The sequence below is a fragment of the Octopus sinensis genome, linkage group LG1, assembly GCF_006345805.1.
Source record: "Octopus sinensis linkage group LG1, ASM634580v1, whole genome shotgun sequence".
In the NCBI taxonomy this organism is placed as follows: domain Eukaryota; kingdom Metazoa; phylum Mollusca; class Cephalopoda; order Octopoda; family Octopodidae; genus Octopus; species Octopus sinensis.
In genome coordinates, this window is record NC_042997.1 from 155,263,040 (window position 1) to 155,289,349 (window position 26,310).

Consider the following 26,310-nt stretch of genomic DNA (forward strand, 5'->3'; position numbering starts at 1 on the left):
GGTGTTGGGAAAAGCATCCAAACTGAGGAGAGCATGCCAAAGCAAACAATAGAGCAAGGCACAGTTTTCTGGCTTGCTAGCTCCAAGCAAACCATCCAATCCATGCCAGCATGGAATATGGAAGTTAAACAATAACAACAACAATAATAATAATAATAATGATAATAATAATAATATAATAATAATAATAATAATAATAATAATAATAATTCTGAGACCCTTTTCGGTCACGACACTGACAATGGGATTGCACCTAGAAAGTTACCCTCCCAGGCACAAGTCTGGGCGAAGTTGTTTATGGAAGACCAGCAGACACCCATGCATACTGGCCTCCCCTCTCCACACCACCAGTGTTACCCAAGGGAAAGGCAAGGGCTGATACAGCTTGGCACCTGTGAGATCGCAACTCATTTCTATAGGTGAGTGAACTGGAGCAACATGAAATAAAGTGTCTTGCTCAAGAACACAACACGCAGCCCGGTCCTGGATTTGAGCTCACAACCTCACGATCGCAAGCTCGATGCTGTAACCACTGAGCCATGCACCTTCTATAATAATAATAATAATAATAATAATAATAATAATAATAATAATAGGAACTGAAACAGTGCCTCGTTGCAAAGAAAGCAAAGATGGTAAGATACAACCAAAGAATGAAGGGCTACCACCAGAATAGGTTATTCAGAGTAGATCAGAAGAGATTCTATAAAGAAATAAATGGAGAGGGTACAGATGAAAAGTTGATACCAGATAACAATGAAAGTCAAGAATATATAAATATATCTCTTGGCAACAGAGTAATGTGTCACTGATGAAGATTAATCAAATCTGAATCATTGATGATACGATTCCATCTCATTTGCGATAGGGAGCTTGGCACTAATGACATCACAACTCATTTCTACAGCTGAGTGAACTAGAGTAACAGGAGATAAAATGTCTTGCTCAAAAACACAACACACAGCCCGGCCTGGGAATCAAACTCACTACCCCACAATTGTGAGTTTGAAAATATAGAAAACATATATAGCATTTCATATTTCATAAAGCATACAATTGGTCCAGAAAACAGCCAGGATTAAATAATGGTTGAAACACCTAATCTTATTTATTCATCTCATCAATGAGTGTGTTAAATGCTCCATATATATTTTCCCCATTATGCAAATTATCAACAAATTCACCTCCACTCACATTCTTGTCTAGCTGTTAGACAACTGATTGTCTGGAATTATCACCATAAATTTGACATTTCACCATCTGGTGCTGGGTTTTTGATTTATCACTAGACTATAGCTACAACTTTGTTCGTTATTTACAGACTTCATGCTTTATCCTTTTCTTCTCTCCCTCCTTCCTCTCTGTCATATACATTGGCAATGATATGAGAGCCCTTGAATATGTACACATGTCTTCCCACCTCTGTTTGAGGAAGACACAGCCTTGAACTTCTGTTATCTATTTATTTATCTCCTACATCATGTGTCATTAGTGATGTTGTTCTATAATTTACATAATTATGTAACCCTGGCCTTTGTTAGCTGAAAGGATTTTGTGTTCTACAAAATACCACATATGCTTTCTAGTGAAGGCACATCTGCTTAATAGTGAAGGCACATGGCTCAGTGGTCAGTTTTGGGCTCACAATCATGAGGTAATGAGTTTGATTCCCAGACCAGGCTGTGTGTTGTGCTCTGAAGCAAGACACTTTATTTCATGTTGCTCCACTTCACTCAGCTGTAGAAATGACTCGTGACATCACAGGTACCAAGCTGTAAAGGACTTTGCCTGTCCCTTGAATAACATCAGTGGCATGGACAGGGGAGGCTGGTATGCATGGACGGCTGCTGGTCTTCCATGCCTCGGAGGGTAACTTTCTAGGAGCAATCTCATGGTCATTTATGACCAAAGGGGGTCTTTACCTCTTTTTTTTACCCTTTATTGATAACATTATCATGTGGCTCATATCCTGTACTTTAATGCTCAGTGTTTGTGCTGTACTGGATATAGGAGTGGCATGTAGGACCAACTACTGATCCTGAACTTTAGTTACATTTTACACTTTCTAGTGAATATATATTCTATCTAAGTGTGTGTGTGTACAATGGGCATCTTTCAATTTCTGTCTACCAAATCTACTCACAAAGGCTTTGGTCATCTGAGGGCTGAACTCGAAACCATGTGGTTAAGAAACGAATTTCTTAAACACACAGCCATGCTTGTGCCATATTCTAAATGATAAAGGTAGTCGTGTTGGTTATAAATATGTGTATATATATATATATATATTATATATATATATATATATATATATAAACATTCAAACACTGAGATTTGAAATCAGATGTCACTACTGTTCATATCATCTGTGGATAAATTTTAAAATTGATGATATCCCCAGCAGTGACATAGGCGGATCGCAGGCACAAAGCATTAAATAGCTATGAATTATAAATTTTCACGAAGCGTAATGATGCTTAACAAGCATCTACCTGCTAGAAATAAGAGCTAAAGTCTTAAATTAATCCACCGTACTGCACCAAGATAACAGAGAAAAACAGTATGCGAGGAAAACAGAAAGAATTAAAACATTTAACAGCACAAATAAAAATATTTTGCAATTAGGGATATCCACAAACCAGGTTTTGGCTTTTGGGTATTATATATATACACACGCAGACAGGCAGACAGATAGATATAACATGAGTGAATCATATATTCAAAAAAGAAGCACATGCTAAATGTAAGAGCAATAATGTATTTACAAAGCAACCAAGGTCCTATATAAATGGGAGCAGACAATGCACACTTTGAAAAGCAGAGTGGACAAGGATCCTTAATGACTTGCATGACTTGGAGACCATTTAAACTCCAGAAATGAGGTTTATAGCCCTTGCCAGCATTTTAAATGCTACCTGCTGCAGGCATGAGATTCCCCAGTCTAAATAGCTAAGTTACGACTCAGACATAACACCATTCTTAAAACTGTAAACACACACGCGCGCGCGTACACACACACACGCGTGCGTACACACACACACACAGATAGGATAAGCAATTGTTACTGGAAGCATCCATTACTCAGTCGTATAAACACAAAATCACATATCTAGCCATTCAGATGTGTGTGTGTGTGTGTGTGTGTGTGTATTTGTGTGTGTGTGCATGCACGTATGTGTACACACTTGTCTTCACATCCTGTAATGATTGTAAATGAGCATCCTTGTCATACAAGTAATGTTCATTTCCAGTCTTCCATGAAAATCATGTCTGGCCACGGGGAGATAATTCCTTGCTTGAAAACAAATGAAGGTTACAGACAGGAAAGGTACTCAGCTACAGAAATTTTGCCTCAAAAAGTTCCATCCAACCCATGCAAGCATGGAAAAGTGGACATTAAGTAATGATGATGTGGTGTCTACATATTATAGTGAGCACTAAAGATTAAAATTTTTTCAGATAGTATGTTTCAAGTGTCATAGATTACAATTCACCAAAACAAAAGCGGAGAAGGCAATCACTGACTTCCCTTTTGAAATTTTTCAGTTTTGGATTGCTTTTGAACATTTTTTTTACATCTATGTTTACAACATCTGAGATTATGAACATATAAACATAAATCTGAAAAAAAATTTCAAAAAACATCAAAACTGAAAAATTACAAAAGATGGGGTTGCAAAAATCTTCTCCATCATACCAAAATAATTTTTGTTTTTACTAAATCATATGCAACAATGCTGAAAACATATACATCCAAAGAAATTTTAGTTTTCTGGAGCACTAGGCAATTTTCAATTTTATCTAACAGGACACGCGTGAGTTCAAAGAATGAAGCTATTAGAATAAAAGAACTTAAGACTAATAGGATGACAAAAGTAATTATTGTACCAGATAATATCTGAGCAGTCATCGTCACAATAACCAAGCTACTTATAATTTCAAACACTTATTACAAGTAATTTATAACTACATTAAGTACTACAGAGTAGAATAGATTACATATACTTGACAATGAATATAGATCTTTAGGGATGGTTTGTGTACAAAAAAATAAAAATATATTTATTATGCTTCTATAATGTACTAAATAACTTGCTAATTTTATCCTGTAAATATAACTTAAAGTGCATGAAATAATTAAGTACTGTTTTATTTTTATTTCTGTTTACTCTCAATGTATTTATGAAGCAAATTAAAATATTCTGACATACTGTATGTAAAATCAAAAATGGTATTATATTTGACTAATTTATTACCTTGTTTACTTAATTTTAGTCAAATATAATACCATTTTTGATTTTACATACAGTATGTCGCAATATTTTAATATAATATAAATAATTTAAACTACAAGAAATTATTAAGTAATTAGATCTTTATTCAATAAATGAAATATAGCTGTGAAGATTTTATACTAAGAATTTCAAAGGCAGTGCACAGATAGAATCATTAGTACACAAGGCAAAATGCTTAACAGCAAAATGTTTAGCAGCCTTTTGTCTGTCTTTAAATTTAGAGTTCAAATTCTGCTATAGTCGACTTTGCCGTTCATCCTCTCAGGGTTGACAAAATAAGTACCAGCTGAACACTGAGGGTCTATAGAATCAACTTAGCCCCACCCCTAGAATTGCCAGCCTTGTGCCAAAATTTAAAATTTAGAAATTTTTCACATACAAGTGTGGAACGGTACACCATCTAGGAATCACTGATTTACAATATTATTCTACTTCCATTTATTTCTGTTCTTACATGGACAAGACACAAATATGAATTACTGCTATACTCTTTTACTTGTTTCAGTCATTTGTCTGCGGCCATGCTGGAGCACCGCCTTTCAGTCAAGCAAATCACACCCAGGATTTATTCTTTGTAAGCCTAGTACTTATTCTATTGGTCTCTTTTGCCGAACCGATAAGTTACGGGGACATAAACACACCAGCATTGGTTGTCAAGTGATGTTGTGGGAACAAACACAGAAACACAAACATATACACACATACATATACATATATATATATATATATATATATATATATATATATATATATGACAGGCTTCTTTCAGTTTCCGTCTACCAAATCCACTTACAAGGCTTTGGTCAGCCCGAGGGTATTGTAAAAGACACTTGCCGAAGGTGCCACACAGTGGGATTGAACCCAGAACCATGTGGTTGGTAAGCAAGCTACTTACCACACAGCCACTTCTGCGCCTATGTTAACAGTGTTTTGTTTTCATTGCTACAATGTACTTAGAAAACAGCTGAATCAAATATTAAGTGACGAATATGAAAATTGGTCTATTCAGTTTACTTTTAACTCCTAATATTAATGGGTTCACAAATAACTGGGACTTTGTTGGTTACAATGACAAGCATTCTAGTTGATGCAATCAATGGAATAGCCTGCTTGTGAAATTAACGTGCAAGTGGTTAAGAACTCCACAAACACACATACCCTTAAGCATGACACCAAATGTGATAAGGCTGGCTCTTTGAAATACAGGTACTACTCATTTTTGCCAGCTGAGTGGACTGGAACAACATGAAATAAAGTGTCTTGTTCAAGGATACGACATGCCACCGGGTTTCGAACTCATGACATTACAATCTTGAGCTGAATGCCCTAACCATTAAGCCATGTGCCTTCACTGATTTACAAATAGTGTGTTCATAGATCGTTAGAGAGGTGCACAGTTGCTAACAAAGAGACCAATGAGATTGAAAACATGCATGCAACTTTTCAGGGATTTTTTTGTCCATGAACATATTGAATAGAAAAATTGTTTACACTTGTCATAGCACACAGTTTTAGCTAATAAATCTACAGATATATTTTGCAGTATATTATAACAGATATGAATGTCTTTGAATCTCTCTCTTTCTCTCTTCTTATTCATTTATTTATTACTGCATTGAGATAAAACAGAAAAAAAAATGAGAAGAAAATGTTGAAAAATCAAATATAACAAAGCTAATAATCTGATACCTGATTAACTTTCAAAAACCTTAGAAAAGAAAAGAAGTGTCCTTCTGTGACTTAAATCTTGAGGCTCTGGCTTCGTCCTTTATGTTGCACATTCTGGAAGACATCTTCTTCCAGAACAAGCCAGTTACATCTATAATAAAACCTGTTCTGGCTTGTATCCCTTGTCCTCAAAGATCTACCTGAAGGTACTTCTCAGCAGCTTCTTTGTCGGCTGATGCTGTCTCTCCATGCAGAGAAACAAACTTTATTTTAAACCGTTTCTGGAAATGGTTAAACCATCCCTTGTTGGCTTGAAAGTCTTCAGGCTCCAGGGCTTGGTTGTGGTCCTTCAGTGCCTCCTGCTCCGTCTCTTCTGTTGAACTGCTGGTATAATTTCCTCACATTCTCTCAGATGATGTTACCATTCAATGGAATGTTTTTCTTCTTGCAGTCACTGACCCACAATGCCAAGGCAGATTCCATTGTCTGGATCCCATATAGGAAAATATATATATATATATCATCATCGTCGTTTAACGTCTGTTTCCCATGCTAGCATGTGTTGGATGGTTCGACTGGGGTCTGGGAAGCTAGGAGGCTGCACCAGGCTCTAGTCTGATCTGGCAGTGTTTCTACAGCTGGATGGCCTTCCTAACGCCAACCACTCCGTGAGTGTAGTGGGTGCTTTTTACGTGCCACTGACACAGAAGCCAGTCAAGGCGGCGCTGGCATCAGCCACATTCGGATGGTGCTTTTTATGTGCCACCGGCAGAGGTATCACAACTACAATTTCCATTTGATTTTTTGATGTTGATGTACTTGACTCAATAGGTCTCCGCAATATATATATATATATATACTTTAACTACAATGAGAAGTTTTTGTTGAGAGACAAATACAGGGAGGGAGAGAGAGAGAGAGAGAGTGTGTGTGTGTGAAATATACATAGATGTCGCTATATTAATTAGAAAGCTTTGATTAAAAGCAGGAATAAGAGATACAAGATACAGTGTACTTGTATCTAAAATAATCAAGTGACGTGATGTGCAGTTATTCTAATCAGAGGGAGCTTCAGCTGCGAAGGGACGTCCAATAAACCAGCAAATACAGTATACTGTTACTAATAATTTAGCCTTGAAAAGTGTGAAAGAAGTCATAAGAAATTGCAGACAATATTTAAGATTCCACGAATAAGTGTGGGTACACTGTATATTTATTTATTGCTATATAGTAGCTGATGAACAATAGCATCATTGGTTACAAATTCTCAAAGACTTATCCCTGGTTCACTAAATTTCTGCTGATGAGAGTGAAGTGAGAGTTCCTGTAACTTGGTGCAGAACAAATACTGTAAAGGAGTCCATCTAGATGTGATAATTATGATGATAGTGAAGCATTTACATTACACAGGTACTGCCAATGAGAGAATCTTTGCATGTTGGTCAACCTGCTACAAATAGCAGCCAAATCTACCTCATATTACATCCTACCATCTTAAAAGAAAGGAAGAACACATTAGGTAATGCATTCTAGATATACTAAAATACATGATGGTTATGATAAGAACATCTTTAAATATAGATCTGCTTAATCCAGCCAGTGGCGTAGCTAGAGGGTGTGCCACCCAAGGCAAACCTTGAGTTTGCTGCCCTAACCCCTATACAGGCTAATGCAGCAGACCTAAAAGTGCTGTCCCCATAAAGCAATGCCCAGGAAGACCCACCCTCATTGTATCTCCCTCCCACTTGTTATACCATTGACCAAGGTTGAACTGTGATTAAACAACAACACTGTTTAACAGTCCAACTGAAGTTCTAGAATAGCTAAAATATTAAAAATATAACATCTTAGATTCAGAAAATATATCAAGAGTTGATAAAGAAACATTTTTGCTTCTTTTATGAAAGTTTAGCACAATTTCAAAGAATTCGTAACAACTGGTGGCAATACATTCTACAATATCAGGTCAATGTTTCATATACATTTTCCTATGACCATTAAGTTTTGGAGAGACAGTTGCAATAAATCAGTCAAATAAGCTAAGAAGTTGCTGAAGTATGGAACAGACTGCCGGCATCAGTTGTTTGTTGTCGGAGCACTGCATCCTTCAAAACTTCCATGCTTCCTGAGATTCGCCAACACTAAACCTGATTTTCTACCCTCCATACACACGCAAGCATGTATCTGACTCATACACTGTTCACTTTCCAGACATTTGTACATTACTGCATATTCTTTATACACACTTTTGACAAGTTGTGGTGCACCTGAACACTGTATACAATAATTTCATTATTATTATTATAAGTTGGTAACCAAACTAGATTAACCAATGTGGAGGGTGTGCTTATTTAGAATGAGTTCAATAGTTTTTCATTTTTTTATCAGAGAATAATGAGGGAAAGATGGCATCAGAATGTTCCATTTTGGAAATAACATGAATAAAGAAAACATTTAAAATCTTATTTAGATGTTTTGAAGACACCAGCAGCTAAATTCTGGTCAAATGATATTTAGATAGAACAACTGTGCTTTATCTGTGTTCTGCTTTTCTTTTATTTATTTTGGTTTTAATGTATGCTTAGTCAGAAAATCAATAAATTAATTTTGTCTTCAATGTTATTTGCACATTAATTAGGTTGCTATGTAAATGGAGGAATATTTTAATGTTTAGAGCAGGGATCAGGTGTGGGTGGGCTACAACTCACAAGTAAGCCATGGAAATGTTCTTTGTGGACTTCGGAGCTTTTCTAAAATTTTTTCAAATTTAATGCATTTGCAGGCCATTGAGAAATTGGTGGCTTTTAAATAGTCTTTTGTGTCATAATTTGTTTGATTTTTGTTTATATAAGTATTGCCAGAGATGAAAAATAGATGGGGAAACTGTTGTAAAGTGGGTTCCTCCCACTGGTGTGATGTGTGACTGCCATTGTACTGTAGTTGCTGTTTTACGCTAGTAACCATAATAGTTACTAGTCATCAGATACCATTGTACCTCTTCGTATTTGAATAGCAATACACTAACTTCTTCTGTCTTACTATCGCTGATAGCTCCACAAGACACTGACTAGAACTGTTGACCCTCAACTCTTCAACTTTTGACCCTCTCTTGACAACTGGCTACTGGTCTATTTATAATGGCTGATCAAATGATAAAATTAGATAAAACAACTGTGCTTTATCTCAATATTTTTTCTTCTTAGGGTCTACTTTTAGGAATTCAGTGTTCTTCTTTTTCCTTGTACGCATGGTTTTGACGTCGTCTAATGGTGTTCGAATCTGGAAAGTGTCATATAGCCAAACCATTGGTATTTCTACTCTTGTTGGTTCCTTTTTTATGACTCTTTCCTTAAGCTGATTTTTATGTCTCCTTTCCATTCCATCTCTGTATCTTACATTGTATATCATTCTTCTTATGTATGTTACAATTTCTCCTTCTTCCCAGTATTGCTTGCCATTTTTGTACATTCTTACATATACCTTATCACCAATTCTAAAGAATTTTGGCATTTCTTTACTAGCTTGCATGTTTTTCTTCACTGATAAGAACTTATCGAATACTGACTTCACCTTTCTGGCAAACATTAATTCTGCTGAACTTCCTTCTGGCACATTTGGGTTCAGAGTTACCCTATATACCCTTAAGAATTGTTGGATCACGACCTCATCTGTGGCTTCCTTAGCTTTCTTTAAAATTCTCTTAAAAGTGTCCCCAAACTGTTCAGCCCTTCCATTTGATCTCGGGTGATATGGTGCTATATTTTTATGTTCTAATGTGAACATCTCACAGAATCTTTTAAACTCACAGGATACAAACTGTGTTTCGTTATCAGAGACAATTATATCCAGTACACCAAATCTTGCAAACAGCTCATGTAAGAAGTTTATTATCATATATGAGGTTGGTCATTTACACCTCATGATTTCAGGCCATTTTGTGAAGCTGTCCACTACTATTAAGTAATAATATCCATTTACCAGGCCTGCAAAATCGATATGTAATCGAGACCAAGGTATTTTCACTTCCGGCCAAGGTTCACATTTTGTAGTAGGTAGTTTCTCTGCCAGCGCACATCCTCTGCAGCCTTTTACCAGGTTTTCAACTTCCTTGTCCATGCTTGGCCAGTATACAAAATTTTACATCAGTCCTTTCATTCTAGAGATACCTGGGTGTCCCACATGGAACCCTTTTAGCATTCTCTTCTGTAATGTCTGTGGTATGACTACCCTCTGAATGTAGATTAGTACACCATCACATATAGAGTGCATGCTCACATCTTGGCAGTTCTTTGCATCAGACCTTTCTTTATTTCCTTTTATCAACCAGTTTTCTTTTTGTCTTATTAATAAATTTGTCATTTCTTGCATTTCTTTTTATTTCTTCCAAAGTTACAGGTAGTTCATGCACAATGTTCCACATCACTTTTTTGGTTTCCACTACTACTCTTAGTGCTGCTATTACAGTGTCCTCCAACAATCTGTTATTTCTTGGAATTAACCTAAACAGACAATCAGCATGCCCCAACTTTTTTGAACGCAAATATTCCATTCTATAATCGTAGTTTAATAAAATGATACCCCACCACTGCAATCTGTTTGACATATGTGTCAGGATTCTTTTCTTGGATCCATATATTGTTATTAGAGGTCTATGATCCATTTCCAACCAAAAATGTCTGCCATGGATGAACCTGTGGAACTTTTTAATTTTTACCAGGAGGGATATACAGTTTCACTATACAACAGAAATGAAGGGATATTTTCATATGTAAGTTATAATATACATATGGGCTATTATTAAATGTAAAAAAGGTCAAAAGTGGGCCATTTCAAAAAGAAATAACTGATCCCTGAATTAACAAATGAAGTACATTTTCATATGTACTAAAACAAAAATGATATTAGAATATTTTCACTAATATATAACCAAGTCGAACTACCATGAAGATAATAGAATATATAAAAAAAGGTGGCGAGCTGGCAAGCTGGCATAACATTTTGCATGCTGGGCAAAATGCTTAACAGTATTTCGTCTGTCTTTACGTTCTGAGTTCAAATTCCGCCAAGGTCGACTTTGCCTTTCGGGGTCGATAAATTAAGTACCAGTTACGCACTGGGGTCAATGAAATCGACTTTGTCTGTCCTCGTTTGTCCCTTCTATGTTTAGCCCCTTGTGGGCAATAAAGAAATAAGAATATATAAAAAAAAAAACGGAAGAAAAAACATTCAGCTGTTATTTACTTTTCTCCACACTACTAAATCAATGATTTAGTATATTTTCATAGCAATTAGCTTGCTAACAATTCAGCATGATATAGTATGGCTACACCTTGTTAAAGAGCTATCAATAAAATGTTTCTTTGTACTTGTCAATGAAAAGCATGATGACAGTCAGTGAACTGTTACAACTTCCAATGTCAAGTGACATTAGACCAAATAGGTACAAATACGAGACAGGAACAAGAAACAGTCCCACTGAACCAATCTATTATGTGCATAATAGATTAAGCAACAGTACACTTGTCTGTTTGTCTCTTGAATATATATTTAGTACAATTTCTTAGACTGTACTATTTATATCTCTATAAGACAGTTATTTAATGTAACAGTTTAAAATGCCCTACATAAAAATTATATATTATATACACCAATGTCAAACATTGCCTTATGTGTCAGGGTTCCTTTCTCGGATCTGTATATCATTATTAGAGGTCTATGGTCCATTTGCAACCAAAAGCGTCTGCTGTGAATGAACCTGTGGAACTTTTTACTTTTTATCGGGAGGGGTACACAGTTTCACTATACAACAGAAATGAATGGATATTTTCATATATAAAATATAATATACATATGGGCTTCATTTGAAGTTAATTATCTACAATAACACCATAAATCAAATTATGAGTGATTTAACAACTAGAATTTCCAACATTGAGTGATTTCAGAAGTTGAACTAAAGTGAAGGGGAAAAAGAAAAGAATGACAATGGAAGACAGGGATTGGGGCAATAGTGAAGAAGAGGAAAAATAGGAGAGCCAGATTTAGAGGTGTAAGGTGGAGGGATAGTAAAAGCAGTGTCTCTCTCTTACAGTGGTGCATATCAATAGAGAGTTGCTAATGGTAGCTACATGTTTGGAAGTAAAAAAAAAAATGGTCAATAGTAAGACAATGTGACTGATTCTAGAGATAACAGCAGGTAGTAGCAGTGGCGGACTGGGTCTAAAAATATTGGTTGCCAGGAGACTAAGGGGCCCTACCCACAACTGCAATTCTATCATTTAATTATTATTATTATTTTTTTTTTTTTTTGTTAAAAGTATTTTTTTCAGCTGTCTACAAACACAGCCAGGCTGAAATGATTAATGCATTCTTCCAGAAGGGAATAAAAAATTCTCAAACTTGAGGGGATGGGCCCCCATATATGGATTCTAATGGCGCAGAGGCCCACTTGCCATCGGGCAAGCTGACAACCTGGCCAGTCCGTCAATGGGTAGCAGTATCAAAATTAGCTGGTAAGGGAGAGTGTAAGTAATAAGTAAGATGGTCATGAAATTCAAGTGACCTGAGATAGAGGGAGAGATGGTTAGTCGCACTAGTGGGTAAATGAGGAGGTGCTTAAGATACCAATATAATCAAAGCAATCCCTCACTATTCAGGGCATCTGGGTAACAGAAACTGTCTGTTACTTCTAGAAAACCAATTTCAATACAAAAATGAAAATACAAAAATACAGCAGTGTTCAGCAGCATTCTGACACTAACCATAAGGAAGTAGTAGGATATCAAATTTCTTTTAGTGGCCGTCAATACTATTCACCCATGGTTCAATCAGATATGCTGATGGCTTGAAATAGGTGACCTAGTTCTATAACTTTTTCTGTTTCTTTGGCATTTGGTTTGTTTCAGCTCTGAAGAATATAGTTTAGAGTGGTGGTTTCCTATATTTTCAGTCAATCAACTGATTGACAAAATTGAACCATGAACACACGAAAAGACGTATCTGAGACAGCTACAAGAATACAATCAATAGATAAATGTATGTAATCCAATATTTATGTCTATTGGTGATTGATGATGATTTTACATTACCTGGAGTACAATACCAATCACAAGACTTTTTTGTTAGTCTGATTTATTTTTATCTACAGAGAGTTCAAGAAGTATTTTACTTAGATTACTAATCCCTCTTTGTTTTGCTATATATATATATATATATTCAAAAAGCAATAAAGATTCAAGTTAATTTAAATGAATTTACTTGAATATGGTACCTAACTTAGATGCACCAAAAAAAACTATACTGTTTTAACAATACAGTAATGTGGGGTGATTATAAGCGAGAAAGAAGCAACAAGAATGGATAGGTTTTTAGTACAATCGTTTCATACAAGGACAGGCTTTATTAAAAGTTGTAAAAATTACAGCATATAAACGTGTCCCGTACTCATCAGCTCCCTCCTCCTTTATTTTCTCTCTTTTCTTCTATTCCCTTCCCTTTCTATTCTTGGCCTCTCTAGAAAGCCCTTCAGCCTTTAAAAGTTAAATAGCTACAGCCTCTTGTAAATAGCAGTAATGTGATTAATGTGGCAAATACCTAATCATATAACAAGTTTTGATACCTACCTCATTGTGTTCAACCATTGATAAATTTATCGCCTGTGAATATGAAATTCCTCTTCATTTCTCTGGAAACTTACATCTACACCATTGGAAATTGTGCATCTATACAAAGGATTAATTCACCCTCTCTGTAATGCTAATAAGCAGGAATTGAGACCCACCTCGTTGTGATTAACAATGGATAAATTTGTCTTCTGTGAGTATGTAATCCCTCATCATATCTCTGGAAATTCATATGTGCTCTATGGATTAGGTCACCTTCTCTGTGATGCTATTAGAACTTTTTTAAAATTCTGTGATAAGACTGTACATCATCTTTAAAGAACTTTAATGAACTTTGGTAATCTGTTTATGTTACTTAATTATCTACATTACTTCATGAGTATAGCCTCAACCACTAGGATGTCTAGAGAAGTCACATGTATTTTAGCTGATGAGTACGGGACACGTTTATATGCTGTAATTTTTACAACTTTTAATAAAGCCTGTCCTTGTATGAAACGATTGTACTAAAAACCTATCCATTCTTGTTGCTTCTTTCTCGCGTATATATATATATATATATACGTGAGTGAGTTGTCTAAGAGACCTTAAGTCAGAGAAAAGATGCATTCATGTACCTGTCAATAGAGTGTGTATATCATCCAAATTATATAGTATTATATATCCATCGTGGCTGATCTATACACACACACACACACACACATATACATATATATATGCATATTCTTTTATTTGTTTCAGTCATTTGACTGTGACCATGCTGGAGCACTGCCTTTAATCAAACAAATCGACCCCAGAACTTATTCTTTGCAAGCCTAGTACTTATTCTATAGTTCTCTTTTGCTGAATCACTAAGTTATGGGAACATAAGCACACAAACATCGTTTGTCAAACAATGGTAGAATACGCTTGCCCAAGGTGCCCCGCAGTGGGACTGAACCTGGAACCACATGGTTGGGAAGTAAGCTTCTCATCACAGCCACACCATGCACACACACACACACACACACACACATATACATAGTTACACTGCCATCCACTTATATGAATATACATATATACACACACACACACACACATATACACACATATACAAATATACACACCGATACATATATGCATATACATGCGGACACCCATATATACTAACCTCTATAAGTATCGCATAGCCATTTACGCAAATAAATAAATAGTGTGCCCAGGGGTAGACTAATGTAAGGTATAAAGAGGGTGGGGATAAAATGATTAAAAAAACCCAGATAGTTAAGGTAAGGGTCACGAAGCAGCAGTAATAAAAAGTTAAGAGGAACTATTTAAGAGGAGTTATATACATCTCCATATTCGAGATGGGATAGTGATTTTGTAAATAGTGGACTCCAAGCAGTAATAAAAACAACAAATGAGAGAAATATATGTTGATATAAGGAAAAAATAAAAATTAAAATAAACATTTTTTGAATAATGTCTAGGTCAGGTGAGAAAGGAAAAAATGAAAAACTTAATGGTAAGACTAATGTTATATCTGCAGTAAGTGTTTAACCTTCTGTGAGAGGGTGTGTGTGTAAATCTTAGATTAAGTCATGGTGAGGGTATGCTGTATAAGCTATATCAATTCCATTACATAAGTTGAAAATAAAGGTAGAGATAGAAATAAGAAATAGTAACAGCTAGAAAGTGCAGTACCTATGGGGAGAGGACCAAAAAATTTTTAATTAAAACTCATATTAGATATATATATATATATATATATATATATATATATATATATCATCATCATCATTGTTTAACAACTGCTTTCCATGCTAGCATGCGTTGGACGAATGACTGAGGTTTGGCGAATCAGATGGCTGCACCAGGCTTCAATCTTGATCTGGCAGAGTTTCTACAGCTGGATGCCCTTCCTAACGCCAACCACTCTGAGAGTGTAGTGGGTGCTTTTACGTGCCACCGGCATGGGGCTAGTCAGGCTGTACTGGCAACAACCTCGCTCAAATCTTTTACACATGCCACCGGCACAGGTGCCAGTAAGGCGATGCTGGTATATAATCAAAATAAGCAACAAGGATATCCAAAGGTAGTGTAGTACAATCGTTTTATGCTACTTCATTTAATTAAACAATGTAAGTATACATCAGTTTTAAAATGTAGAGCACTCTTCAGCCACATATGGAATATTTTTTTTAATTAACTTGAGAATGTTCATTTTTATACTTATTCCATTTGCAAACATTACAAAGAGGGTAGATATATAGACAGAGAGGTGAATTTCATCAGTAAGAACATGGTAGTAGAAGATTTTTCCTCATGGGCAGATTTTTTATCACTGAGTTCACTTTGTTATTTAGATTTACCAATGGGGAGGTGGTTTTTTTATTAAGTTCAGTGGAGACAAACAAGAATTTTTCTATTTATAGATAGTGGAAGGGGTAGTTCAAATGTCAGAGCTATAAATCCAACCCTTTTATGAGGAATTTGTAACCAGTGATATCACAACTTATTTCTACAGATAAGTGAACTGGAGCAATGTAAATTAAAGTGTCTTGCTCAAGAACACAACACACAGCCCAATCCAGGAATCAAACTCACTACCTCATGATTGTAAGCCCAACACTCTAACCACTGAGCCATGTACAACATATATAAATGTTGCTGCAGATAGGAAATTATCAACAAATTCTTTACTAATGGATAGAAAGAAAATATCACTCAACAAAGGAAAAAAAATTATGCTGTTGCATTGGCTTTCTTTTATAGTCTACTCTTTTCTCCTGCCACATAATGATTTTTTTTTTGTGCTTGTTTTTGATTATCAATTAGCAGAGCATGAAAGAATAACTAATTAGATAAAATTATGGAGATGTGACATATGTGTATCTGAAATGGAACAGACATAGTTAACACTTATTACATTGATTAGTATTGTGTATTCACAAAAACCTTACACATTTCTACTTTATACATTTATTCTATATTATGGATGGCCATGAGAAAGAAAGGAAATATTTGTTTTATAGATGCGGGCATGGCTATGTGGTAAGAAACTTGCTTCCCAACTCCCCTTCTTGAGCCACGCCTGGCTCATAAGGGCCGGTTTCACGGTTTTCTTGGCGTATAGGTTCCCCACCTGGACGGGACGCAGGTCCATCGCAGGTGAGCTGCAAGATGCAGGAGGAAAGAGTGAGAGAAAGTTGTGGTGAAAGAGTCAGCAGAAGTTCACCATCACCTTCTGCCGGAGCCACATGGAGCTTAGGTATTTCGCTCATAAACACACATATCGCCCAGTCTGAGATTCGAACCCGCGATCCCTCGACTGTGAGTCCGCTGCTCTAACCACTAGGCCATGTGCTTCCACTTGCTTCCCAACTACATAGTTCTTAGTTCAGTCCCACTGAGTGGCACCTTCGGCAAGTGTCTTCTACCATAGCTTGGGCCAACCAGAGCTTTGTGAGTGGATTTGGTAGATGGAAAGTCAGTCATATGTGTGTGTATGCATGTGTCTTTGTGTGTATGTATTTGTCCCCCACTACTACTTGACAACTGCTGTTAGTGTGTTTGTGTGTCTGTAACAGCAGTTTAGCAAAACAGACCAACAGAATAAGTACTAGGCTTTAAAAAAAATAAATCAAGTACTGGGATCGATTCATTTAACTAAAAATTCTTGAAGGTGGTGTTCCAGCATGGTCACAGTCATGAAATATGTAAAAGGTAATATGTTTTCAGAAATAATTGAAGACATAGTAAGAATAAGGATCTTTCTTTTCCTTACTTGTTTCAGTCATTGAACTGTAGCCATGTTGGGGCACCATCTTAAATGATGAATACCATGCTGCCCTAGACGGACCGGATGAGTGGAGTAAAGAATGGGTTGCAATTAGTGGAAATCATCCTCATCATTTGAGATGCTCACAAAAGGGAAGCGGCATCATGATTTGGGCTGGCATCATTGGAGACAAGTTGGGTGGTCCTTGAAAAGTTCCAGATGGAATTAAGATGACATCTAATGCCTATGTTGCCTTTTTGGAGGACGATTTTAAGCCATCGTTGAAGAAGCAGAAGGTTTCATTAAAGAGTTGTTGGTATTCATGCAAGATAATGTGCCCTCTCATGCAGCTAAGAAATCTCTGGAATACCTACAGCAATTAGGCTTCTCTGGACACCATTTGATGAAGTGGCCAGCATGTTCACCCAACTTGAACCCGATTGAAAATCTATGGAGTGTTCTGAAGAGGAAGATATATCAAGATGGATGGCAATTTTCAAAGAAAGATGCAATCTGGGAAGCTATTGTGGATGCTGCTGGGGAAGCTATTGTGGATGTTGCTGACAGTATTACACTAGATGAAATAGTTACCCTGACAAATTCAATGGATAAATACCTCATAGACGTTCACTCATGTGGAGGATCATGCGAAAACTGTGAGCCGCCTAATGATTTGACATGCAGTGTATAAATATATGTTACAGGAGGTATCTTAGGAAATACCCATTATTTTAATGTGTCTTATCAATGAATGTTTTTTCAGTGGATGTTTTTACACTCAAAATTTTCATTCTCTCAATCACCTTAGATTTCATTAGACTATACTTCACTTAGAAATCTAATAATATTAAAATATATCTAGAGTAGTCATTGTTCTTGTCAAAGATCAGAATCACTCACCACTGCTATCCTCATTCAATTTTTACTTAATTTAAATTATGGAGTTGTCTCCCTTAGTATTTTTAACAAAAATTATCTTTAATATTAATGAATATTCCTTTCATTACAGGTGTAATTTTAATTAATTGAAAATATCCAGAATGTCACTCTACTATGGTAGTTATGTAATTTCTTAAAATAATAATGATAATATTATTCTAAAAATGTACATAGTTAACACACTCAGCTTCCGTATATGCCTAGTGATTAAAGTGTATCTTTCTCCTCTTCAAAGGGATAAAAGACAATCATGAGAGAAGTGTGATCACAGAAAATACATAGCAACAAGATTAAATACTTGCTGAACTAGTAATAAAAAAATTTAATCTGGTCATACAACTTGCTAAATATAACATTAAATCTCCATGGATCACTTTCCTCCTCTCTTCCTTATACTCTCAGCTATTATGCCTACTTTCTCCAATCAATGTGTCTGTTTATTACCACAATATCTCTGTCTCTCTTATTCACTCATGTAACCAAGGATGGCATAACACTGAATCAGTTTATATTCAAATCATTCCTCTATTGCTAGCTATCACTCTTCCTATCTCTCCTATTATTCCCTCTCTTATCACTCCTTATTGACATCTATCACCCCCATTCATTCACCATCACTCATTTCCATTACTGTCCATCACTCGCACTTACTTTATTCCCTATTCTATTAGCCATTGTTAGCATCCATCACTTACTCTCCCTCAGTTGTCGCTCTCTTTCTCTCTGATCACTCTCTCAGTCTCAGTACTTCCTCTTCTATCACCCTCATATCTCTTCTAACCTACTCTTTTCCCTATGATGATGCACTTGTTGTTTCTAATGAATCCACTAACAGCTATTATGTAACAATCATTCTCTCTTTCTTTTTTCAATCATTCTTATATTATTCTCTCACTCTGGTTCTCTTCTATCAATCTTACCTGTATCAACCTCACACTCTGATCCTCTTTCACCATCCCCTCTTTTCTCTGATGAGAAAAGGTTCGCCCTCCTGTGCTGGTGAACAAACAAACAGAAACTATGAAGGGTAGTGAAGACAGCTTAGATCTGATGGAGACAAAACAATCATGCTGACACTGGTGTGATGAAAAAGCACAGCAGTACACTTAGTAGAATGGTTGGTGATAGGAAGAGCTCCCAGTCATGCCAGAAATAGAGAGTATAATTTAGGAGTGCAGTAATTCTGAATAAGAGCTAATTTGGACTATGACAACCCATTCAACCTATGCTCATAGGGAAAAGCAGATATAAAAACTGTTGTAATGTAATTTATTATGTACAATAAATAAGATAACCAGACAACAGTAAAAACAATGTAATGAACTAACAAATCTCTTTACGAACCAACAATCAATATTCCTAGTGAATTAACCTTGCGTCTTTACTATGAACTAACACGAACTTCACTCGACTCTGAACTCTGATTTCTTGAACTCACTCAGATCATTACTATTTATATTTTACTCAGACCAATCTATCTCTCACAAAGGGGCATCGTAACTCTCATCACAACATCTTCCCTTTGAGATTTCAACTACTGTGAGGAAGTGGAATTTCTTTTATTTTTTTTTCTTTCCAGCATCATTCCCTCATTTTTTTACTTTCCATTGTACTAAGCACTCATGCCAGCATTCTTGTTTTTTGGAGGGTTTTGTTTTTTTTGTTTTCTTTTGACAATTTAATATCTTTTTTTGTTTAGGTATTACTTCCAGATATTCAGCCTGTTTTCATTTTCTGAAGCTTGTTCTATGGGATTCAATATCTCTCAGTGCTGGAACTTCAAACATATCATAGAAGGCGTCCATTGGTATTACTCTTCGTTCTTCTGAATGTCTCATCTTTAACTGTATTTTTTGTCTTTCCTTTATATGTAATTTTTCCAGGCAATAATTCATTGAAGACCGATTTCATTTTACACACAAACATTAACTCTGCTGGTGATTTTCCTAAATTAGTATTTGGATTTGGCGTTATTCTATATACTCTCAAAAATTTTGTTAGTGCACGTCATCATCCAGCTTGTTCCTAGCTTTTCTTAGAGCTCTTTTGAATGTGTCAACAAATCTTTCTGCCCGCCCATTTGATCTTGGGTGGTAGAACAGAGTGTGCTCTATGGCATGTATTTTGCAGAAATTTCTTAAGGGTCTTTGTGGTTTTCATTACTGTTTACAATTTTGTTCCAATTGTTTTCAAATCTGGAATATGGATTAAGTTTTGCACACTAATTATGAAAATGAAATTTATTTTTCTTATCAATCCATAATTAAAAAGTTATTAGCCTTTAAAATTTGCAAAATTTGGGTATTTTAGTCAATCAGAAGCGAGTATTTTAGACACCACCATGATGAAGAAGTCTGTTTCTATAGTAACCAAAGCAAAGAAGCACCACATGTTCCATAGCTGATTGCGAAGAACTCTGTTTCTATAGTAACCAAAGATGATGTGCATGCACACGATGAGTATAACCACCACTTGTTCTATAATTGTTTGTTTTCATAACAGATGGGACTCACACTCAACAAATTGAAAGCACCTAGGTATGGCTGACTCTTATCTTTGTGAATTTATGTGGAGAAGGAGATACGAGAAAGATAATCTATTTTATAAAATCCTAGAGTGTTTTGCAAACTTCCGTTCTTGAATTATTTTTAACTAATAAATGTCTGTTTTAAACAATGTTTTGAATATTATTTCTAGCAACTGCTGTTAGCTTGTTTGTAGCTTTTAAATATTTAATTTGCTCACGAATATTTTAATATTAACTTTGCTCGTGTATATTTTAATATTTCGACTGTTATTTCTAGCAACTCCTGTTGGTTTGTTTGTTCGTACCTTTTAAATATTTAATTTGCTCGCATAGCTAGTTTAATGTTTTTACATGCCGATGCCCCCAACCCCCACTCAACCAATGATGGAAAAGGCAGAGAACATGCTGTTTTCTGATTGGCTGAAAATTATCAAACCTTGAACACCTGTAGCATGTTTGTAAAATTTTTCTGGAATACACGAATAACAAATTCAAATTCAGCATCAAAAACTACATCTATGATACATTAAAAAATTTTTTTGAAGATATTTTTAAACAGTGACGAAAACCACAAAGATCCTTTCTTAATTCATATCTCATGACTTGTGTTCCATTATCAGAAACTAATGTGTCTGGAACACTGTATCAAGCAAATAACTTGAGTAGAAGCCTGTCGTATATATGTATATATATGTGTGTGTTTGTGTGTCTGTGTTTGAACTCAGCAACATCGCTTGACGACCGATGCTGGTGTGTTTACGTCCTCCGTAACCTAGCAGTTCGGCAAAAGGGACCGATAGAATAAGTACTAAGCTTACAAAGAATAAATCCAGGGGTCGATTTGCTAGACTAAAGGTGGTGCTCCAGCATGGCCACAGTCAAATGACTGAACAACTAAAAGAGTGAAAAGAGAGAGAGGTTCATTCCACAACATACATGTGTGTATATATATATATATATATAAAGTTAATCCAAGCATGAAAACACAACAACACGAGGACATGGAAAAAGTATAGTATTATTCGACGCTCAGGAAAGAAGGAAGGTTTAACATTTTGAGCGGAGCTCTTCGTCAGAAACAGGAAAAGGAAAGATCCAAAGAAGGGAAGACAGAGGAAAAAAATTGCCAACGGTACACACGCGGTCATGTGTGTGTGTATAGTATATATATTCCATATATATTTTACACACACACACACACACACACACACACACACACATATATATATATATATATATATATATATATATATATATATATATACATATATGTAGGTATATATCTATCTATATATATATGCATACATGAGTCATCTAAGAAACCATAAGTCAAGGAAAAGATGCACTCATATATCTGTCAGTAGATTGGGTTTATTATTCGAAATGTATAGTATTAAATATACATCACAGTTGATATTACCAATAGTTTCACGTAAAGAATACAATGGAGTGTTAGGTAATAAACCTATTATAGAACTTTATGCTCATCAGAGTTAGCCAATATGAAAGGGAATACAGTGACTGCTCTCTATTGTTGGAGGTGGATTAGCACAACCTGTCAGCAGCTGCTGTGAAAAAGAGCCAGGGGGATTAGTTTAGGAATTATTTCCCTTGGTTGAGTATGCTATGAAGCCAGCAAGAGTTATCTTGAAGTGGGGAAAATGTGTATTATCAATATGGTGTTCCTGTTGTGATGCGGTGTGTGGTATGTGTAGTGGTGTCATATGTATGATTTTTTCCGGGGGTGTAGGTATATATAGCTGTGTTCATTGGCCTGTTTTCTTTCTGTAAAGGATAAAGTCATGAAAGGTTGTTTTTTTTATGTATAAATGTATGTACATGTGTATGCATCTGTGTGTGTTTGTATGTATGTACATTATGAAATCAACTTTTGCTTCTGTGACACTGTCTAATCTCTCAAATACCATCACTCAGGGTTTTGTCACATATCTTTTTGATCACTCATCTGTGTGCGTGTGTATGTGACATGCATGCACACACACACACAAATACACATATTTGTGATACAGTGTGTATTAGAAAAGCTAAGAAAATCTAAAAATAGTTAAACTGCAAATATTAAGCTTTTTGCTGTGAAGCCTTTTATTCTTTTTGCATACACAGAAAACAAAGGGACCTGTTCCTACAATTTCATAAGTAGATCATTCATCAAAGAATAAATAAGTATCCTTCATTCTTATCCCCAGGAAGAGAATTTACAGTAAGAAGTTATATAAATTAAATACAAACTAGAACTTAGCTTCCATGTCTGAGCTAATTTGCATGGTGCCTGTTAATTAGTGGCGTGATTAAATAGTTAATAAGTTGCTACAAGTTCTCTTCTTGGCAGAGGCAGAATGAGGTAGTAGTCCTCTGATAAGTGGTCAACAAAACAGTGAAATATGTGTGTAGAGAGACAGACAGTATGAGAAGTTCATAGAAATAAATATCCATATGATTATTTACATGTATCAATACAGGCATACCGTTGGGTTTTGTTTCCTCATAACTTCCAGAAAAATTAATGATTTTTGATTAAATTTTCTACAAATACGCTTCAGCTGGTGTAGATTACAGCTCTATCAGAATTTGAGGTGAAAAATATTTTCCGAGTGTGAGAACAGTTTTGGAAAATTCACACAGTGATGAGTGTCAGCAAACGTGTGTGCTCACCAGTTTTTTTTTTCTTTTTTTATCATTAAATTCTGATATCCCTGTGGCTAATGTTGATGGCCTACTCAGCTTGGACGAAATTCATGTCTCCATTGCCCTCAGAGTGGGAGCTGATGTATGCAAGAGTATGATGTGTTATTGTGGCAGGCTCCTCAACTCCAGAGGCCTCCATGATCTTTCTTGCTGCCTGAATGCTGGTCACTTTGTGTGTAATATGGATTTGAACCTGATACTCAAGAGGAGCTTGGCCCAGGCAAACATCCCCTCAATCTTTATTGCCCACAAGGGGCTAAACATAGAGGGGACAAACAAGGACAGACAAAGGGATTAAGTCGATTACATCGACCCCAGTGCGTAACTGGTACTTAATTTATCGACCCTGAAAGAATGAAAGGCAAAGTCGACCTCGGCGGAATTTGAACTCAGAACGTAACGGCAGATGAAATACCGCTAAGCATTTTGCCCAGCGTGCTAATGTTTCTACCAGCTCGCCACCTTCATCCCCTCAATCTTGGAACCATCTGGATTGTCCAGATGTGATGGGAAAAGACCTAACGGCTTCACCCTGTGCCCCTGGTTGCGAGGCAGATGCCTTGTCTGGCATGTCACAGTTAGCGACTCCTTTGCTTCTTCTTACATCCTGGATGCTGCAGTCAGAACAAGATCCACAACTTCTATGGCTGAGCAGAGCAAAATCCTGAAATACCAGTTACATTTTCCATCCTGTGGCATTCAAGACTTTTTGTGGAGTTGGACCGCTAACTGCAGAATTCTTGTCTTCACTGGCAACTCACCTAGCAGAGGTAACTGGTGAGGCTCTTGAGGGCGCTTGGCTGTTCTAGTGTATCAGCCTCGCTATCACCCATGGCAACACTGCAAGCATGCTTCAATAGCCATTAGAGTGGTTTCCCAGTGCCCTCAACTTTTCAACCTAAGGTGGTGAATTGTTTTGATTTTTTTCTCTTTTTTTCTTTTTATTTTTTTAGTTGTGTTCTCTGTTTTGTCCAATTTTCAAATTTAATTTTGAAAAACTAGATTAATGAAATAAACAGTGTTACATCTTAATCTACACTATCTGATAGTGTTGATTATATATACCAGAATTTAATATGATAAAAAAAATTTTAAACTGGTGAGCACACACACATACATACTAACACTCATCACAATTTTTTTCAGAAATTTCAAGTTTCGTTTTATAGATGTGTGTGTGTGTGTGTGTGTGTGTGTGTGTGTGTGTGTGTGTGTGTGTGTGTGTGTGTGTGTTTGCTCGCGCGCGCGGTTACCAATTCTTTTTTAACATTAAATTCCAATATAATCGTAATTTACATCATCTGAAAGATATTTATAGAAATTCTATTAAGAAATATCCATTTTGTTTCTTTTTTCTTTTCCTGAAAGTTATAAGGAAACAAAGCCACCTTCGTGTGAATTTCCCAAAACCCCTCTTCTCGTCCTTAGGAAAAAATTTTCATTACAAATTCTGATATTACGGGAACCTATCTATTACGGGAACCTATCTATCTATTGCATAAAAACTATTTACAAAGCGTAAGTTTGCGGCCATATCATGCTAATTATTTAACATCGGGCCGGTCGTTCAGTCCCATGTCAGCCTTGATCCGGCAAACCTATGATCAAAGACGTTCCAACAGTGACCACTCAACCTTTTTGCTGGGGAAATGTATTTCTAGGAATACGTTCTCCTTTTTGTGCTTTTTTCAAAGAGGTAGGATGTGAAAATAGAAAGATTTTGTTGCTGTTTTTATTAGGTCGAACGACCGCGCGATCGCTAGTGTATATCTAGTTTATAATGCAACTGGGATATATATATAGAAAATACTTAGATCTTTGTTCTTTAATCTTACGTCAACTGTAATCCAGCAGACCATCTCACCTTCTTTTTTTTTTTTTTTGAGAAAGTATATCTAGGACTTACGTAATCTAATGTATCCTTCATATTGTTTAAGATTATAAGGCGCGATTTGAGTAAAATTCGGCAGCTACATCTTTTAGCATTTAACAAGTCGAAAGACCACGTTAGCGGATTATCGTTTACGTCTCTCTCTCTCTCTCTCTCTCCCCACCCGCAACTTTGTTTATATTGATAACTAGACAAGCGAAGAATATAATGTTTCCCCATACGCAACTATCCTATGTACAGTATAAGATAATTTAGCACTTGTACAAAGTACATGCAACCTTTTTCGCGATTATATTTATTCAAGATTTGCGGTGATGTGGCTAAAATGGATAACGACTATGTTATATAACCTGAAGAAGCTAAGGATAAAACGAAAAAGTTAGCGTGTGTAAAACGATCTAAAGAAGAAAAAATTACTACTCACCAGAAGAACAACTTTGAAATAAAATTAGCTTTCATCATCGGATTAGGGTTATAATGCTGCTTTGCTTTCTCCATGCTGTCTCTCTATCGACTGTTTTACCGATAATGACGACAATAATTTTTTTTTCTCTGTTTTTCTTCGGAGGATTTGGGGGAAGTTAGAGTAAGTGAATGCTTTATCGTTTCTTTACTTTTTTAATTTATTTAATTAATTCATTTATTGCAGTTTGTTGAAGTAAGAGGACGATGATGATAGCAGTTTTCGCAGAATATTTCTGTTTCCATATGATTTACTTTGGAATTAAACTCAAGTGGTTTGTTTGCGGTTAGTCAGATGAATAACCGAGGACCTGATACAGCTGAGTGCAGGAATTCAATTGTCATTTCCTCTGTTGTAGTTGTTGTCATTAAGCAGTTAGTAACACAATACAATAGATAAGCTAAATTTAGACAACAGTTTTTCGCGAAAGCTTGAACGA

General features: G+C 35.9%; 1 protein-coding gene across 3 annotated transcripts in view; it reads right to left on the reverse strand.

Moving 5' to 3' along the window:
• The window catches only part of LOC115214735 (multidrug resistance-associated protein 4), a 158,075-nt gene extending 132,013 nt beyond the window's left edge, over nt 1–26,062 (reverse strand). For all 3 annotated transcript variants that reach the window (XM_036505799.1, XM_029783767.2, XM_029783764.2), the window contains exon 1: nt 25,833–26,062. In XM_036505799.1, coding sequence (XP_036361692.1) covers nt 25,833–25,906 — 74 coding nt within the window. In that variant the 5' untranslated portion in view covers nt 25,907–26,062. The remainder of the gene's footprint in view (nt 1–25,832) is intronic.
• Nucleotides 26,063–26,310: the final 248 nt, after the last annotated feature.